This window comes from Coffea arabica, chromosome 10c (genome assembly GCF_036785885.1).
Source record: "Coffea arabica cultivar ET-39 chromosome 10c, Coffea Arabica ET-39 HiFi, whole genome shotgun sequence".
Classification (NCBI taxonomy): Eukaryota; Viridiplantae; Streptophyta; class Magnoliopsida; order Gentianales; family Rubiaceae; genus Coffea; species Coffea arabica.
In genome coordinates, this window is record NC_092329.1 from 1,329,385 (window position 1) to 1,348,614 (window position 19,230).

The window sequence follows — 19,230 nt, forward strand, 5'->3', positions numbered from 1 at the left end:
TAAACTTCCAAGTTTGAGCACATTGCATCCACTCTAAAACTCTCATATGTGTCCCATTTACGACCAAACGTTACCAAAAATGGTTTAAACTCATGTAATGTAATCCGTCCCATTTGAGTCTAATCTTGACATAGAAGAAAGAAGTGTGCACACAACTAAATGAATTAAGAAAATAAAGAAAATTATTTTTTTATGCTTTTATCAAATTACCGGATAATGCAAATTAAAAGGAAGCCAATGAGCCAAAAAAAAAAAAAAGGAAAATATGGTTTCAACTGGAATTTATTGAGGATGGACAAATCCAAGTTTAATCTTACAAGAAAATTCTTAAAATATGCTAAAGACTAAGGCCTCGTCTAGGATCAAAAAGACACGGAAACTTTTTTTCAAAAAATCGACGCTTGTTGAAGGTGAAACTTGTAAATAGAACAATCCCTTCTGTCGTGTATCCTCGATTAATGCAACCTCAGATGGTTGCAGTACTTTTAATTTTTTTTTTTTTTTTAAAAAGGAAGCACTTTTAAGTGTTAAAAGTATTTTTAAGATATTTGATGAATATCGTTCCATAAAATTAAAAGTGAAGCTTTTAGTGTTGAAAGCACTTTTTGACAATAAAAAAAAAACTCAAATTTAGTGCTTTTACAGTAAATTTTGTAATTTAAAAAATAAAACATTAAATCTAATCCTTTTATCCTATTTTATAAAGTATACATTACATATTATTCGATATAATAAGTACTTATTGAGCTGTGGCTCGATACGCCACTAATAGGTAAAAAGGATGGTGAAATAGCTAAAATTACAGTTGAAGAACAGAAACTTCCGGTTGGAAAATTATAGTAATATGCTTTAACAAAGTCAAGGAATGAAAGAGTAATATTGCGATTTCCAAGCAACAGAATATGGAGATCTCCATACTTCCTTTAGCTTTGCTTACAATACCGACGCTTGGACTCGAATAGCTAGCTAGGATAGATTTGTAAAACTCGTGAGAATTGAATAAAAGACAAGTTAAAAGAGTAAGACTTGTTCAACGACAAAATTAAAGAGTTAAAACTCTGGGCTGGCTGAATTCGGGTTCTAGTTTGAAATGATCGATGATCGAACGGTAGCCTCCAACTTGAGATTGACTGCCGGCGGCCATGGATGGATGCAAGGAAGGAATTAATGATGGGAATGAGAGTAGCAGCGGGCAATTTAGAAATCGGCATTAACAATATTACTCCAAACAGCCCCGTCTCCTTCGCCGCAAGCGCTGTGCACAGCTTTCATCCTCTGCACTGAGTTGCATATCCCGCTGCATGACCAATCAAATGACGCAATGCACGTCTTCCCTCCTTCCCTTTTCCATTCGCAGTCTGCCCCAAAAAAAAAAATTAAAAGTCCTACCAATAATATAAATATGGTACTTATAGCACATATATATATATTGTACATTCATTAATTATTGTTACGTACCAGGAGGGGTTCCACAACACATGGAGCGATCGTCCACGTGTTGCACTTCCAGGCCAATGAACCACGACCCCAGCGACACGTCCTCATTAGCATACCGATGCAACATCCCCCTGCACCATACCATGCATGCATGTGCATATATAATAGGAGGAGGAGTACCGATCGAGCACACGTATATATATTTGTGGAGAAATTATTGCAGATGCCATCATGCATCAGCATCTTAGTTAGCTTTGTGATCATATATATGTATGTATGTATAGGCAAGCATGTGCATATTTGATAATTAAACCAAACAGTATCTTACGAGTTGATGGAGATATAGGTGGCAAGGTCCTTAGAGATGGCATATATTTGACCGGTGGCATGCCTAAAGTACTTGTTGCCTTCTTCCCCAAATTTCCAGAACTCTGGCTCGTAATACTTGACTCCCCTGCCATGCCATGATTAATTTCAAGGGAAAACCAGCAACCCATTAAAAGTAAGTACTGTTAAGCAAGACTAGCTAGTACTGACTCAACAAGAATATATATATATATATATATACACACACACATATATGGTGCTGCATATATATAGATGTGTATGTATAGACATGTAATATTTGAAGTATATATTACACAGGAAAAAAAAACACTACTAGGTAGAAACAAATGTTACTTGTGAATTCTACTCACTTCTGAGAAAGAACAGGTCCAGACTTCATGCACCCAATATAGGTCCTGGGTTGTGATTTGTAGCGGGCAAGAGTGTTTACAAGCATACCTACAACATATATATATATACATGACCAGTGCAAATTAGGCTAATTATATGCTGTGATTATTAATATGCAGCTGTATGTATAATTGGTACGTAACTAAGAAGCAGCAGAGAGGAGCAGTACGTACCCAAATTGACATGGACATCATCGTCCACCTTGACATAGAAGTGGGCATCCCAAATTGAGACTGCAGTGGAGAAGTAGAGTCGAGTTTTGGAGGAGAGTTGGTGGTATCCTTCAACGTGATCCAGTCTGAGGAAGTCCCCGTACTCCGCATTCTCAGCATCAATGGCTCGATCCAGAACTCCTCCCGGTGTTGCACTGTGCCCTATCACAAATCGGATCACTATTCCTTTCTCCTTCTCCAACTTCTTCAACATATTTCCTATACATGATCATTATATAGAGTGGATTAGTAGCACATAATCATGATCATCATTCTTTATAAAAATCAGAGGGAGGTATAGGTAATGCACTTTTTTTTTTTTTTTTTTGGGTAGGTAACATTTTATTAATACCCAAGAAAGATACAAAATATAGGTACCGCACCTGGCGTCTCTTATAAATAAAGATCGTTAGTATTAATTAACCTACCTTTGAGCAGCCAAGTGTCTCTGAGGGATTCACGCCGTCTCTTGCTGCTGAAAGCTGTATTAATTCCAATAACAACAAAGGCCTTCTTCTGCAGCAGGCTACTAGTACTGGAGGTGGAATTTGAGGAGTTTTTGCGTAGATCATGATCAAGTGAGGAGTAGTACTGCTGTTGCTGGGTTTTCCGACTAATCCTAGTCCGAGCTGCTGACAATTCCATCTCCAATGTTGATATCGTTTTGTCTAATGACCTGTTTAATTAATTAGAGATCATTAACAAACGAAAAATAAAATCATTACGCATGCAAGCAAGCAGCAATATTTTTTGTTATATAAGTATAATTAAAGGGAAACATGCATTGTTGATCGTGATCCTAGCAATTAAGCTGAGGGGACTGCAGGCTTATAACTCAAACAGCAGAAGAGTGATTAAATAGTCAACAAGGAAAATCAGGCATCTTGTACTATATGCTGTCTTACTGGATCGCTTGATGTGTCTTTCTCACTTCTTCCATAACGTCTCCAGAGCCCATTTCCGTCAATTTCTTCTGGAGCACATGGACAGATACATATTTATATAGGCAATCATTAACTAGTTTTAATTCATTTTACGTATGAAGGAAGAGTTTCAAGAAAATCATAGCTCAAGTACTTAAATTGGTACGAAGTTTAATTACCCGTCTCTGATGATCACACCCATTTGTAACCAGCTGCTGCTGGGTGCTGAGCTTTTCCACATGATGATGAGTGGTGGGGATGCTGGAAATGGCACGACGTCCTATACTTTGAGTTTTCGGGGCAGGGCGACTAGTAGCAGTGATCAGGGCGGTGGTAGTGGACGACTTTGTGCCCCGGCTGCTAAAAACAAGTGATCCTGCCAGGAAGCTGGCAACACATAGCAAAAGGATGGCTTTCCCAGAAAGCACTGATGATTTCCCAGCCCGCATTCTCTTAATTTATTACTTTTTTTGAAGAGAGGAAGGAGAAGGGGGGGGGGGGGAGGTCAAGTTGCCAGGCTCGTGGCCCTGAGTTCAACAACAAATGCCACCGCAATCCAACAACGTTCGGCCTCTTTTCTGTCAGCACTCAGCAGCAGCTTTACCTCATGTGTTGTGGTGGGCTGTGGCTGCCGAGCGCTTTGTTGCCGAAGTCCTTGAACATGCATGGACCAAAACGCAGATGTCTGGATGGACGAAGATGCAGTGGATGGACTTGGGAAAGTGGAAAAAATTGATAATAATGATTATCAATATATATATATAAGAAATGGTCGGAGCTTGAATTGTTGTATGGAAGAGATATGTAGCTAGAGACGTAGGCAGCTAGCTAGTGTACCCATTTGGCTTGGAAGCTAATCGATATATATTGAGGGTTAATTGGTGTATGTGCTGTTCCATCATGCATGGGAAGCAGCCAGTAGCTGGAGAGGGAGCGGGGGGAGAAGGGACTAATTATGGGAGGGCAGTTTAATCATGTGATTTTCATGTTTCAACAAACCCACTCATATCCTAGCTTCTGCCAATACTTCTCCCCGGATTGCCCGTCTAATATGGAGAACACAACTCAAGTGTCCCACCACATATATGTGTCCCATCAGATGCGAATGCTAGTTTTTTTTTTCTTTTTTTTTTTTTTGTGTTAATATATGTGAATGCAAGTTAACATAATGATATTCCTAGGTCGAAGTTTGAATACGGATCCTCTCATGATTTTCTGTTATATGTTGGATCATGCCCTTTGCGTACTGTTGTAGTATTACTAGTTAATGTGGACCTCAGCGCAGCGCGCGAGGTTGCCTGGGTTTGGTGGTATAAAGCTTCATCCCTCAATCCTCGAAGCCCAACTCCAGCCCATAATACCTCTGTTGATGAGACTAGAGAAGGTTCAAATAAGCGAGAACCATACAAACTAAGGTCAAAGGTATAGTCTCATTTTGCTTTAGAATAGATGACTGGTATCAAGCAAGGGCAATTACTATAAAAAAATAATAATAATAATAATTGCTGCTAATCCTAAGTGTCATGGTACAACTCCCTTGCTTAATCATTTATCTGAGTACAATCACAATCCCAACAACAAACCTAGTGGTCAAGCTACTTTGTATATAGGGTTGATTGATGATGGGGGAGAGACCAAAGGGAGTCTAATTATTTGGAAATTTGATCAGTCTAGCTATTAGCTAGGAAAAAGTATTGCATACGCGTTGATTAGTGAAAAGAAAGGATTTCAACATGTTATGCGTCGTACTACCTATCCTTCATTTGGGATTCCCTCTAGGTGGACTATTTCTAGAGATTGTTATCAACTCTATTTAGTTTAGATAAGAAGCCAAAGTTAAAAAGTTTTCTTAAAAGTATATCTAGCAACTGATTCTTAGACCTGTATACAGAGAAATAATTATATGTGTTTGATTGCACATATTATTAATAATGACTAGAAATTGGACAAGAAAATAATAAACTTTTGTCCAATTACTAGTCATAAATTAAGAAACTGAAGTTGGAAAGGCTGTTGAAAAATGCTTGCTTGAATGAGGGATTGATGGTGTTTTTAGTGTTCCTATAGACAACGCTAGCTCTAATGATCTCTTGTTGTTCAATATAGTTACAGTATAGGTTAAAAAATTCAATGAATGTGCTAAAATTGAAAAAATTAAAGTGTAAGAAACTGTTAAACCTAGATGTTGCTACTAGGTGGAACTCAACATATATCTCATGTTAGACACTGCCCAAAGATTTGAGAGAACCTTGAATGGTTTGAGGAGCAGGATCCCTATATGGTTCAGGAGCTACAATTATTACCAACAAAGTCAAATTGAAACAAGGCTAGATTCCTAATTTCTATTATCTAACAATCAAATTTCCCACTATAGAAATGAACACTAAGGTAAATAATAAATAACTCAGAAAGAATATATAACATGTTGCCAAGAATGTCAGTTGGACCAGATTTTGAAGATTCAAATAGATATGATGCCTTTCATCATATCAAAGTTGATGATGTTGATAAATTTGATATTTTGGCATGATGATGGAAGGCTAATAGTATCAGATTTCCAATCCTTTTAAAAAATAGTTTATGATGTATTGGCTGTTCCTGTCTCTACTATTGCTTCTGAATTTGCATTTAATATCGAAGGACATGTTCTTGATAGTTTCAGAAGTTCTTCAACTCTAAGGACTGTTCAACCTCTTATATGCTCTCAAGGAGATCCTCAATCTTAGAACTGAATGTTGAGAAATCTTTAGAGGAGCTTGAAGAATTTGAATCTGGTATAATGTCATTTTAATTTGTATCTCTTATTCTTCCCGTTTTACATGATTAAATCTACTACCTATTAATTTATTTGTTAATTGTTGTTTGTACAGTTTACTGGATAGTCTGGATTTATTAGTGCTTAGTGTTGTGAATTGTAAATTTGTAAGAGTAAGAGTATCCTGGAGTCTGATTTTTAAGACTAAAAGTTGGTTTGTTTGGTCCGTATTCTACAGTACTACTTGGTGCGGCTTTCATTGGGTTAAGTTAAATCTGAAAATTGAAGGTTTTTCCTCTTTTTTTTTTTGTTGTTTTCGGAATTTCTTATTCAATTTCAAATCAATATGAATTCGATTCGAAAACTGATGATTTCGAAAGCAAAATAGGTCGAAATATGTAAGGACAAATTTTTCAAATTAACAAACTACTGAATTACCGATTTCATGTCCGATTCTCACTCTTGGTAGCTGCTCTTGCCTATCTCCTTATGTCGGACAAGGGGCAGGGACGGTCACCTGAACAGTTAATGATTATGATTTGGCCAAAAAATTTTGTGCGGTCCAAATCACAAGTTGTGCATCAATTTTCACATCATGTGTGGGACCTGCAAAATTTTGTACTAAAATTACACGTTGTGCAAACAAAATTACGCCACGTGCAACCAAAGTTACGTGCCGTTAAAAATGGCCAAACCCGCTGGAGACCCAAGCAACGGCTAGAAATTAGTAGCGGAAGATGAGAGGAGCCATTGAAACTGCGAGTAACAATAGTTGCATATTTATTGCTTACATTTTTAATGAGAAGGTCGAAGATTACATAAAAACCAAGAAGACTTTGCCATCCAAAATTCTAAAATACAACTCAGACAGAGACATAGAAGTGATTTTAGAAGGCATTGGACTTTAATCACCCACAGTTCAGAAGTCTCAAACACGCTGAAAGCAAAACATAGAGGCACCAACGTAATTTTAGCAAACCACATGCATGGAGCACTAGTACCAAACGAAAGGAATACGAAATGATTATAATGGCCCTAGAGAGGTAGACGAAATCAAAAGAATTACAGGTAAAACCCCAACTCCTTTTATATAGTGTAAAGATATTGAACAATTTTTCAATTCAATTGTTTGTGACTGAATTTGGCAAACAAGCCAGCTACAAAAATATCATACAAAACGTTAACATTTTGCACGATAATGCTTCAATCGTTGTCTTAACATATGCATTTTTTATTTTTTTTTTGCTGGTAATACATACACTCTACTACACACAACTCACCAATAATGCCAGAGGCCCCTACATCATAGAACGCTTGAGATAAGATGCTACACCTCCAGCTCCTTAATTTGGGGTCATTAAGGTTAGTATTCTGAAGTGTCCACGTTAATTTGTAGTGGATCATATGTCCTTTAAGCTCTCCGATAGACAAATAAAGGGATAGTTGTATGTATGGTAGTGTTGAGCACGAAAAGGGTAGAGTTATATGCATGAAAAGGGTGTACATGGAAATGAGCTGAAAGATGTCGTGACCATGAATACAAACGTAAACAAGATGCAAGGAAGAAGAGAGAATGCGTAGAATGGAATCAAGCAAATTAATCTGCGCCCCGCACATGTGCAAAGCCCAAGCCATGGCGACTGCGTCTCCATTGATCGAACTGGCCGGAGACTTCACAAACCCTCTCTACTCTACACCAGTATTATATATGTGCTTTTTGGTATTAAATTATAAACTGAATATAAATCCTCCGGAACTACTAGTAGTGTATATATTATATACATTAGTGTTGGATTTCAAATAATATCGGCCGTCCAAAATCCAAATGGAGGTTGAGAGAATCTCGAGGAGTACTTGTAGCTGTTCAAAGGAAGGATAGCATTGCTTCGGGAGCAATCAAATATCCCCTAATCGGACAATCATATTCTGGATCCCGTACGTATTTTCAATCTCGGGATCGCCTAACAACTATTTTTTTTTTCCCAAGAAAATGCTTTTGAATCATAACCAAGCCGAAAACAATGATGAATACCAGACGCGAGGTTAAGGCAAGTGCATTCTACTAACTTGATGGATGAAGTGAAGAGAGCGTGTGGCAATGGAAAAGGGATCGTATGCGCGTCCAATGAAGTAGTAGCTAGCATGAGGAGGAGGAGGAGGAGAGATGCATGGATGAGGAAATGCATGAGTTGTCGCTGGGGCACATTGCATGGCGTTTCCCTTTAGTCGCCGTCTCGGTCATTCCTATGACTTGGCTTGTACGTTAGCTTTTAGCAATCCCGGCGGCGGCGTCACCGGCCGTCAACTTTCTCACAATATCACACACACACGCCCCTCGTAGCTAGCTAGGTAATTGAGACTTAATTTGAGAGGGTTGACAAATTGAAAAAACCACAGCAGGCAATTGCACATATATAAATGTATGTGGAGCGTTAATTTTGACAGCACGCATACGCATACGCATGCGCATGTACATGTAGAGAGAGAGAGAGAGGCTCGCTGGCTTCATAGATTTTGAGGCCTTCATTGCCACCTTCAATCTGCATGCTGCTCTAGCTTCTTAATTTGGTGTGTATATATATATACTCATGGCTTCATCAAATGGCGGCGTACCACCTGGGTTCCGGTTTCACCCCACGGATGAAGAGCTTCTGCACTACTACCTCAGGAAGAAGCTCTCCTTCCAGAAGTTCGACATGGAAGTCGTTAGAGAGGTGGATTTGAATAAGATTGAGCCCTGGGAGTTGCAAGGTACTAATTTGTACCTACCTACCTATTTCATTTTACTGTACTTCCCACCAAACTGGACCATACTCCCTCTATTTCATGCATTTGCCAATAACCCATTTCATTCCCCTCTTTTCTCCGTTAATCTACCAGACCAAACGAAAGAGAAACGGATAAAATAAGTAACCTTTTTATAAGCATCTCCTGAATTTAGCCTTGCGTGACATGCTACTAAAATTCTTCGTCTTTTTTTTTTTCAATTACAAAATATCAGGTCATTTCAAAGTACAAATGATTTCGTATCCAACTAGACAAGTGCTAAGATCACCAACATATCGATCTAAGCCAGTAAACTAACATAGATAAAAACTGTACTCCATACAGTACCCCAACAGATTCCACATACTAGCAGTATATATATAAATATGCACTCGTAGTAGTATTTGAAATCCAGAAATGGATATTATTCACCCTTATTTTTGTTCCCCTCCATTCACAGAAAGATGCAAGATTGGGTCCACCCCCCAAAATGAGTGGTACTTTTTCAGCCACAAGGACCGGAAGTACCCGACAGGTTCAAGGACAAATAGAGCCACCAATGCCGGTTTCTGGAAGGCCACAGGGAGGGACAAATGCATAAGGAACAGCTTCCAGAAGATTGGAATGAGAAAAACCCTAGTTTTCTACCGAGGCAGAGCCCCTCATGGCCAAAAGACCGACTGGATCATGCATGAGTACCGACTGGAAGACGGTGATGATCCCGAAGCCAATCCCAATGTAAGTCTCCCAACGCAAGATGTAGCTAGTGTGTGTGTGTGTGTGCATATATATATATATATGCAAAATTATCAATTATTCACTTTCTCTTGGTCAATAGATTGTAGCAAAATTAGTTATCAGGCTAGACTAATATTATATATATATATATATGCAAAATTATCAATTATTCACTTTCTCTTGGTCAATAGATTGTAGCAAAATTAGTTATCAGGCTAGCTAATTAATTAGTCAACAACACAGCACATACTCAGAGGTAAGTAACGACGAATCCCATGAATGGATTTTGAAGTCACACACTTAATTTAATCAAAGGCCCCCTAGCTAGGTACCTGCTGTCACATTGACCTCCCTCACACATATTCGTCCCGTGGAGGCCTGGTTTCTTGAATGGATCGATGCATTAAATCATGTCCAAGTAACAATTCCAGCATGAATGCATGTGGTCTTAGTTAGTTATATACGGAAGCATGTAAACACTTGTTATCTGTACTGTATGTACTGCAGGAGGACGGATGGGTTGTTTGTCGGGTTTTCAAGAAGAAGAATTTATTCAAAGTTGGAAATGGAGGAGGGACTGGTGGCGGCAGTGGCGCGGCTGCCTCAGACCATCTCAATGCTACTGCTTCCGCCAATATTAATCAACCTCGTGGCTTCATGCATAGGGAGAATCAGTACTTGTTTCACCAGCAACACCACCCCCACGTCCTAGCTGGCTATTCTCACATGATCCCACTGCCCTCCATGCCTCATCAGCAGCAATACTCGGCCCAACAGATTCAAGCACAGAACTTCATACCCACGCATAAGCCCCAGTTGGACGCCGTGGGATATGATCTCTCAGCTTTCTCTTCGGCCGCTTCAGAGTCAATAGTAGTACCCATGATGCAGGTCAGGCAACTCATGGCAAATGCTAGGGACTGTGACAGCGGAGAAAGCGACCAGAATGACACCAGTCTTCGCACTTACCAGCAAGCATGTGAATCCGGTTTGGAGGTGGGAACCAATTCTTGTGAACCTTCTCAGCATCAAAGTATGATTACTACCGGAGACGATCAGAATCTGAACGAATGGGGAATGCTTGATCCTCGACTTGGGAATGCACATGACTCCTCCAAAGGTGCAAGGTTTGAGGTTGGGGAACCTAATAATCCATCTAATTCCATGAATCACGTCAGTCAACTCTCACCGCGTGGTGAGATGGATTTTTGGGGTTACGGCAAGTAGTTTAAGTATTGGTGTACACTACCCATTGATTCAAGATTTAGGTAATTAATCAGTCAGAAATAGAAAGTAATTTATATTAACCTGTGTATCAGAGGTCCTTCGAGCAAATTCATGAGGTGCAACCATGTAAAAAACATTGAACAGAATCATTATTTCCATTTAATGTCACTGTGCTACTTTTCCTGTGCTTCTAGTAGCATCTTCTTGTTGCGTGACGCTGTCAAATAGGAAGTCTCTTTTCCTTGAAATGTATATATATGTATGTATATATATATATGAAAGGTAACCCCGATCTTAAAGTAATTCTAGATTAGGAAGATAGAAAGGTTATAAATACCGTGACTTTGTAACTATCAAATAGATAGTAATTCCTATCTTAAAGTAATTCGGAAAATAGAAATGTTATATACGCGTGACTATTACTTGGAATGCTCGGTGACATATTTTTCTATACCAATCCAATGCCACCTATAGTATTGCACCAAGTGTCCTGTTATTATTTACACTTTAATTTTCTAATAATTCAACTTGGTTTGGTTTAACATAAGTGTAAATAATAACAGGACACTTGACATAATATTATAGGTACTTGGAATCCTCGGTGACATATTTTTCTATGCCAATCCAATGCCACCTATAGTATTGCACCAAGTGTCCTGTTATTATTTACACTTTAATTTTCTAATAATTCAACTTGGTTTGGTTTAACATAAGTGTAAATAATAACAGGACACTTGACATAATATTATAGGTACTTGGAATCCTCGGTGACATATTTTTCTATGCCAATCCAATGCCACCTATAGTATTGCACCAAGTGTCCTGTTATTATTTACACTTATGTTAAACCAAACCAAGTTGAATTATTAGAAAATTCTAATAATTCAACTTGGTTTGGTTTAACATAAGTGTAAATAATAACAGGACACTTGGCACAATATTATAGGTGGCATTGAATTGGCATAGAAAACATGTCACCGAGAATCCCAAGTGATGTAACTATCGCCTGGAGAGTAACCACGATCATAAGTAATTCTTGATGGAGCCTTAGAGAGCTCGGTCTATTGCATATAAGCCATGCGCATTATGACCAATAAACAATAATGAGCTTAATGACCAATAGGTCCAACACACGGATATGTTTGCATATTTTTATATTATAGATGTTATTAGTATTAACTTACCTTTATTAAAGAAAGTTATTAGGATCTTATCTTTATTAAGCAATTAAGTTATTAATATTGAAGGACAAATTACATTTTACCCCCTGTGATTCAGTGTTTCTGTATATAATCCTCCTATGATTCAAAAACTATACGTAATACCCTCATGGTTTGCATTAAAGTGTTAAAATAACGAAATTTGTAATTTATAGCGGAGTCATCTAAAATGTCAAAAATATCCTTATGTAAAGTTAAAAATTATTTATTAATCACAGGGGGTTATGTGTATATTTTGAAAATTATAAGGGAGTTATATGTTAAAGTATTAAATCATAAGGGGGTTATGTGAAAAAAATATAAAACTATACGGGGTTAATGTATCATGTATATTATATTTATATATTTTGATCATTTTAGCAATTTTAATTTTTAAATAAGGTTAATTTCGATATTTTCAAAGGTTCTATTACGATTTACGAATGATCATTTCCATCATTTTGACATTTTAATCCAAACCATGAAGGAGTTATGTATATCTTTTGAAACTATAAGGGTTTATGTACAAAAACACTAAACCATAGAGGGTTAAAATGTAATTTGCCCAATATTGAATGTCATTTATAGAAAGCATAGGATCTGAGCTGTTTAAAATCTACATGTTTACTGCTCTGGGAAAGAGATGCCATAGTGTCTACGTAAAAAAGCTGGAATATGTCACATTCACCATGGAAACTTGGTAAAAGCAGAAGCTTTTTTGAATGTTTTGAGACATGAGAATTTACATGACCATCCCCAGTCAATTATTAAGATCGGAGATTCACTAATGAATCACGAGCATTACGAATCTGCACTAGAATACTATATGATGTTGGTAGGAGATGTAGTTAAGAACCATGGCTGCCTGTATCTGAAAATTGCCGAGTGTTGCAGTTGTCTGGGGAAACGATTGCAATCAATTGATTACTTCTATAAAGCTTTAGATAAACTTGAGAATAGTGTTGATGCTTGCTTGGCTTTGTCATTAATTCTTCTTAAAGAAAATAAAGATGATGAAGCCATTTCTGTTCTCTGTCCTCCTAAAGAATCAGAGTCACTATTTAACTTGAACCTAAATGCAGCAAAACCATGGTGGCTTAATGGGATAAAGTTGAAGCTTTCTCGAATCTACAAAGCTAGAGGATTGCTGGAGGCATTTGTGGATGTAATTTTTCCTGTAGTTCGTGAGACATTGTTTCTTGAGACCATACAACAAAAGGTCAGGCCAAGGAGGGAGCTATCAAAAAGTGTTCTTTCTGAAAGGATAAAAATACTTGAGCATGTTAGGACTGATACTGTGTTTCATGGATTTAGACCTGTCGCTTCAGCATCAGATCTGTCTAGAGCTTCCAGAGGAAAAAAGTTACTAAAAAAGAAGGAATCTAAAAGAATTGCTGCTTTGGCCGCTGGAATTGAGTGGATAAGTGATAATTCAGAGGATGAACCTGCTCAACAAGCGCCAAGAAAGCTTCCTCCTCCAAACCTTCTAAGAGATGCAGAGCATCATTATCTCATTATAGATTTATGCAAAGCACTGTCATCCCTGAAAAAGTATTGGGAAGCATTGGTAATCATCAATCTAACTCTGAAATTGGCCTCCAATGTTTTGTCTGTTGAAAGGAAGGAAGAGCTTAGAACTCTGGGAGCCCAAATAGCATACAATATTGCTGCCTGCTCATGGCTTGGAATATGCACGCTATTCTGCTTACAAAGTAATCTCAAAACTGGACAGCCGATATTCAAAGCTTAACAAGCTTTTACGCACCATGCGAACCAAGCACAAAGGTTGTGTACCACTCACTCTCATTTTTGGGCACCAGTTTACCATGATCAGCCAGCATCAAGCAGCTGCTCGGGAATATTTGGAAGCTTACAAGCTGATGCCAGATGTTCCCTTGATCAATCTCTGTGTTGGAACTTGGAACTGCATTGATAAACTTGGCCTTGTGTCACAGTCTTCAAAACAAACATCAGTCTGTGGCACAAGGATTGGCGTTTCTGTACTATAATTTATGGCTTTGTAGATATAGTCAGGAAGCACTCTATAATGTTGCTCGAGCATATCATCATGTCGGTCTTGTTTCTCTTGCTGCTGTAAACTATGAAAAGGTTCTTACAATGCATGAAAGTGATTACCCCGTGCCGAACCTTCCAAATGAGAAACCAGATGGTATGGCTTCTCTAAAGCCAGTTTACTCTGACCTTCATCGAGAAGTAGCTTACAATTTGCACCTGATCTACAAGAAAAGTGGAGCAATTGATCTTGCTGGGCAAGCCTTGAAAGATCATTGTGTCATATGACTAAATAGAGGTAATTTCAGTTAGTTCTTGGCTAGTTTCTTCTAGGTACTATTTGGTGAATATTACATAAGATGGGAGACATTAATATTCCTCCATTATCAGGTATGGACTCTTGAACTTCCTCCACTTGTCATTGTTTAGCTTCGGTCGTAATCCTGAATGAAAGCATTTTCCACAGCCCTTGTGTGTGTACTTCTTTAAAATAGAGAGGAAATCAGTTCCTTTAATATTCAATTATGATTAGACCGTCATCGCCATATATTTCACAGGCTTTCTTGACAGATATTCCGTACATCAGTTATTTAATTCCTAAGTTGTCATCTTAAAATTTCTCTGCAGCCTTAATCTTACAATTAAATGTCTTAAGATGTCTATGTATGTGCCAAAACAGCATCTTGCTTCTCCGTGCACTCACAACATATACAACAGGAATGTGGTTTTTCGTTGCTCAAGTCCAGGAATGCGAGACTTCATGTAGTTTAAACCCAGAAACGTGGTTTCATGTTGTTTTTCGTGGTGTAGAAGCTGGTAGTAATTATTGTAAATGCTCGATAATGGAGGGGCAACAAACGAACGTTTCTCACAACTACAGACAAGGAGCAAGATATATTTATTCAAGTCGTAGATGAAAATGGATACAAAGCAATGCGGTCTAATTAATCTGTCTTACAGATTACCACAATCAAATTTGGCATGTTCATTTCGATCTCGGAACAGAATAGCCATTATGATGACAGCAATGAACTTTGTAATTGACATTGGCGGGCTCCCCAGGATGAGACCTGTGAGGTATGCTTGTGTTGCCAATCGCACCATCCGCATTCTTCGCTCTTCTACATATTGATCAAAAGCTTGCCCAATTTTGTCAGTCATGATTTCTTTTCCTCTTTCATATGGACTGAGAGAAGCAATCTTCCTTCCCAGATTCCTTGCAAGAACCACTGCATCTTCCAAGGCTGCGGAACCACCCTGTCCTAGGAATGGTCCCATGGCATGCATTGCGTCTCCAGCTACTGTAATGGGTCCTCTTCGAAACCTTCCCACGAGCATCTCCCACGGGGCATGGTATCTCAAGTGTGTGATGGACAATGAGTCTAGATCACTTCCTTCTATCATCTCTACGGCATCAGATGGAAAGCCTTCTGTTATTTTCGTGGTTAACTTTCTAATGAGTTCTGGGTCATCAGGAAATTTTCTATCTGCAGCAAAATTTGAAGACCATCAATAAATGGACAACCACTTCAACCTTAAATTCTATGCCAACAGCGTGATGTTCATCATACGGTAGCACTAAAGCACACGATGATGGTGAGAGCAAGACTAATTAATCCTTCATGTGCTTATGATAGCAATACTGTTCCTTAACCAATGGAACACTAACTCCATCGAATATGGCATGAAAGCCGATTCAGGTCAGAGATCCAGTTGAGGTTCCTGAAGTGCCCCTTTGCTTTGTCAAAATATTTTAGGAAAACCAAGAAATGAGAGAGAAAAAAAAAGGGAATCAAGGAGCATTTTATTACCTAACTTGTTACTCAAAGAACAAAAAAATTACCTAACCAAGACAATGGTACACTAACAAACCAATAGACCAAATTATTGTCAACAGGAATTCGTCCCACCATAACTCTGTCTCTCTTGATCCGCACAAGCTCAGGAGAAAACACATGACCGTTTGGATAACTCGTTAAGCCTCTAACTGAACAAAGAGCAAATAACCTTGTAGGCTTTATGCCAAGGAAATCCGCCACTACGGAATTTGATCCATCACATCCAATAAGAACCTGCGAAGACACAATGAGCATAAACAACTTGTAACTGACTCATCCCCCTAGATGCAGCTTTGCTGCGAAACACTGCTATAGTCAAGCTTCTTCCTCTAATTCGCATTAAAATGTGAATGCCTAATTCTTAAACATTTTTGGAAGCCAAACATTCAATTCCAATTAATGCTAGTAGTTCCCAAAATGTTCTATTCAAGGAAGATGATACTACTAATAACTTTTAACTAGGATGATACCAAATTCAGATAATAAAAGATACCTTGGCTCTAATAGAGCTGCCATTATTGAGTGTGAGAGTTGGAAACATATTTTCAGGGTCCATTGTTACAGCAACAACCTTGTATCCAAATCGTACAGTTTCAGGCGGTAAAGCATCAGCAAGAGCCTTGATGAGATCACTCCTTTTCAAGCAACGAGCTTCACCACCCCTACAGAAACAGTTTAGCTCATACATGCACATGTTTACGTAGGTACAATCAAGTAGAAAATCCTGTACATGGCTTGGTATGTATTTCGCATTGAAGTTTAGAGAAGAAAGATTGACTTACGGAAATGGTATTGGCTGTTGCTGGTTTCCTTCGTCAACCCATATGCCCTGTCCTCTGTATGTACATGTCGGCAAATAAATCAGGTAATCAATTTTGGGATCAAGTTGCATATATTCTCTGGTTTGCCAAGAAATACAGAAGCAGAGATGTAAAAGACAGAACTTGCATACCTATGGAACCTTTTCTTTAAAAAAAAAAAAAAAAAAATTTGTTTGTGTATAAGTTTTTATTGATCAGTACACACGTCAAACAATTAAAAGCAAATGATTATTTTTTAGAACCCAGAACCCATCAAAGTTGCAAATAGCCATGAAACATCAAGAAAAAAAAAAGAACAAAGAAAAAGAAACTATCTGCAAGCTCTATAAAAATTGATTCAAGTTCTCCTGTGTTTTCTGAACCTTCTTCCAAATTGCGATTAAGGTTCAATTTCTTTGAGAACTTGACCATGTACAGATGACTCGGAGTGGAACCGAAGATGCTGAATTTTGAGTGATGGTGCAAATTTGCTTTTGCTACCTAAGACCCTGTTTGATACTCCAATTCAGCATTTAAATTTGGGTCTTAACATGTTCAGATGCAATTATAATTAAAATTTTAAATTTTGAATTAATTAAGTGTCACCGAATTTTCTAGTTAAAACTTGGTTCCATAAATCAACAATGTGATATAAACTCAAATAATGCACACTAAGTTCCTTAATGTGATTATCACTTAAGTTCCTTTGATTTGCAATCATACTCGCTACTTGTAAGGAAAGAGAGAGAGTTGGAGACGGGCTATAAGCTTTTATCCTGAACTTTTCCTATGTAGCAGCATAGCATAACAGAGAATTAAATGAAACTACCATTCAACAAGCGGTATATAGAAGCAAATTACTCCGAAAAAAAAAAAAAACTTAGATAGATTGACAGAGCTTGGGGATAGATAGACAGATAGATAATAGGATAAGCACCCTTGAACAAGAATAGCCTTGTCTCTGAGCACATCTCCAACACCAAGCTGATCAAGTGCCCGCCACCCATTACGTAAGATTGTTATAGCTGAACCCTCTGCTCGCAGACTCTCTGATCTTTCATAAACTACACTTCTGAGTCCCTTCCTGCAAATGATTGGTTAATTAATCAGCCAATACTTATCACGCACTACAATTCTTGCCTCTCCAACTAATTCATATACACAAAACCAACAGCGAATGAAAGAGAAGATGGACCTGTGAAGAGCAAGGGCCGTTGCAAGTCCGCCAATACCACCGCCGACTATGACAACCTCGTGCTCTTCTTCTTCTCTGACTGCATCCATTTTTCTCTCTCCCTCTCTCTCTCTTACAGTTATAGTATGACTTGTCTGATGATGGCTTCTTTTTATAATGCTATATCTTACATATCTTACATATATATAAAGACTTAAGATTTCTTCTCCAGTCAACTACTGTTAAGGGTCATACGTCTTTTACGGTCTAATTACAACTTTGTCCTACCAGAGTACCAGACATAACATCACCTCAAAACAATAGATAACTGTTAAGGGTTATTTTCGGCATGTTGGGTCAAATTATCCTCCTTTCCTTTTCATTGTTTCCCGTTTCTCCCACTGCTCCTCTTCTCCTCGGTGGAAAAAGAGCAGCAGACAAGTAGTTGAATAGGTTTTAGGGACAGTGGCAAAAAATGGGTTGTCTACCTGCTATGCGTTCTTCCAAAGCAAACAAAGAAAAGTGTGAATTCAACTGCCACTTGGTCAACAATCTCATGCTTTCTCTGTCTTTCCCCTTATTTTCTTTCTCCTTCGTTTTGCTTTTCTGGTTTATAGACAAAGACTGATACAAATATTGAGGCAAATAATAAGAGAAGCAAAGGACAAATGTTTATTTTTTTGTGAAACTCACACAACTTATAACATGAAATTACTCTATTTATAGAGTTTAAACCAACTCCACTAACTATCCCACTAACTCCATTAACTATCCCAATAACTCCACTCACTCCTCCACTAACTCCACTAACTCCACTAGGTACTCCACTAATCCCACTAATTATTCCACTAACTCCACTAATTAGGTAGCATAAACAAATATGATTAATTAACAACGGTAAATACTTCTAACAATTCCTCCCTTAAACTGAAAGTTTATCAAACATTCAGTTTAATATGATTTATTAACTGCACAGACTCCAAGCAGCTTCCTTAATTTCTGAAACGTGGATAACTTCAATGGCTTGGTCATTATATCAGCAATCTGATCTTCACTTTTGCAGTAGAGAAAATCAATTATTTCATCCCTTGTGAGCTCCCTTAGAAAATGAAACCTCACATCTATGTGTTTGGTTCTTCCATGTAGAACTGGATTTTTAGAGAGCTTGATGGCAGAACTGTTGTCACAATAAATTGTAGTAGCTCCTTCTTGCTGAAAATGCAACTCTTCAAGAATATTCCTTAACCAAATTGCTTGACAGGCACAGGCGGTTGCAGCTACATACTCTGCTTCAGTTGTTGATAACGTAACAATTGGTTGCTTTTTTGAACACCATGAAATAGCTGCTGAACCCATCATGAACACATACCCAGACGTACTCTTTCTATCATCAGAATCGTCTGCATAGTC

The 19,230-nt window shown here is 38.1% G+C and overlaps 3 protein-coding genes and 1 pseudogene across 4 annotated transcripts; 2 read left to right on the forward strand and 2 right to left on the reverse strand.

The window, feature by feature from the left end:
• Positions 1–848: 848 nt before the first annotated feature.
• On the reverse strand, positions 849–3,975 carry LOC113714292 (probable beta-1,3-galactosyltransferase 8). Its single transcript, XM_027238074.2, has 8 exons — positions 3,490–3,975; positions 3,293–3,360; positions 2,816–3,063; positions 2,349–2,606; positions 2,136–2,223; positions 1,766–1,891; positions 1,459–1,568; positions 849–1,358 (listed from the first exon to the last, which is right to left on the reverse strand). The coding sequence occupies exons 1-8, from the start codon at positions 3,757–3,759 to the stop codon at positions 1,198–1,200; spliced, it is 1,329 nt and encodes a 442-aa protein (XP_027093875.1). The 5' UTR covers positions 3,760–3,975; the 3' UTR covers positions 849–1,197.
• A 673-nt stretch (positions 3,976–4,648) lies between these two features.
• Positions 4,649–10,937, forward strand: LOC113714293 (protein BEARSKIN2-like). 2 transcript variants are annotated; one of them, XM_072069734.1, is made up of 4 exons: positions 4,649–4,732; positions 8,712–8,816; positions 9,292–9,569; positions 10,077–10,937. In XM_072069734.1, exons 2-4 carry the CDS (start codon positions 8,762–8,764, stop codon positions 10,794–10,796), a joined length of 1,053 nt encoding a protein of 350 aa, XP_071925835.1. In that variant the 5' UTR covers positions 4,649–4,732; positions 8,712–8,761; the 3' UTR covers positions 10,797–10,937. The 2 variants fall into 2 exon arrangements, with proteins under 2 accessions (XP_071925835.1, XP_027093877.1); XM_027238076.2 differs by lacking the exon at positions 4,649–4,732 and having other exon boundaries at positions 7,601–8,816.
• A 1,677-nt stretch (positions 10,938–12,614) lies between these two features.
• LOC113714294 (uncharacterized) lies at positions 12,615–14,296 on the forward strand (annotated as a pseudogene).
• Positions 14,297–14,872: 576 nt separating this feature from the next.
• Positions 14,873–18,001, reverse strand: LOC113713364 (monooxygenase 1). Its single transcript, XM_027237083.2, has 6 exons — positions 17,842–18,001; positions 17,584–17,730; positions 16,629–16,682; positions 16,340–16,508; positions 15,852–16,080; positions 14,873–15,495 (listed from the first exon to the last, which is right to left on the reverse strand). The coding sequence occupies exons 1-6, from the start codon at positions 17,928–17,930 to the stop codon at positions 14,963–14,965; spliced, it is 1,221 nt and encodes a 406-aa protein (XP_027092884.1). The 5' UTR covers positions 17,931–18,001; the 3' UTR covers positions 14,873–14,962.
• Positions 18,002–19,230: the final 1,229 nt, after the last annotated feature.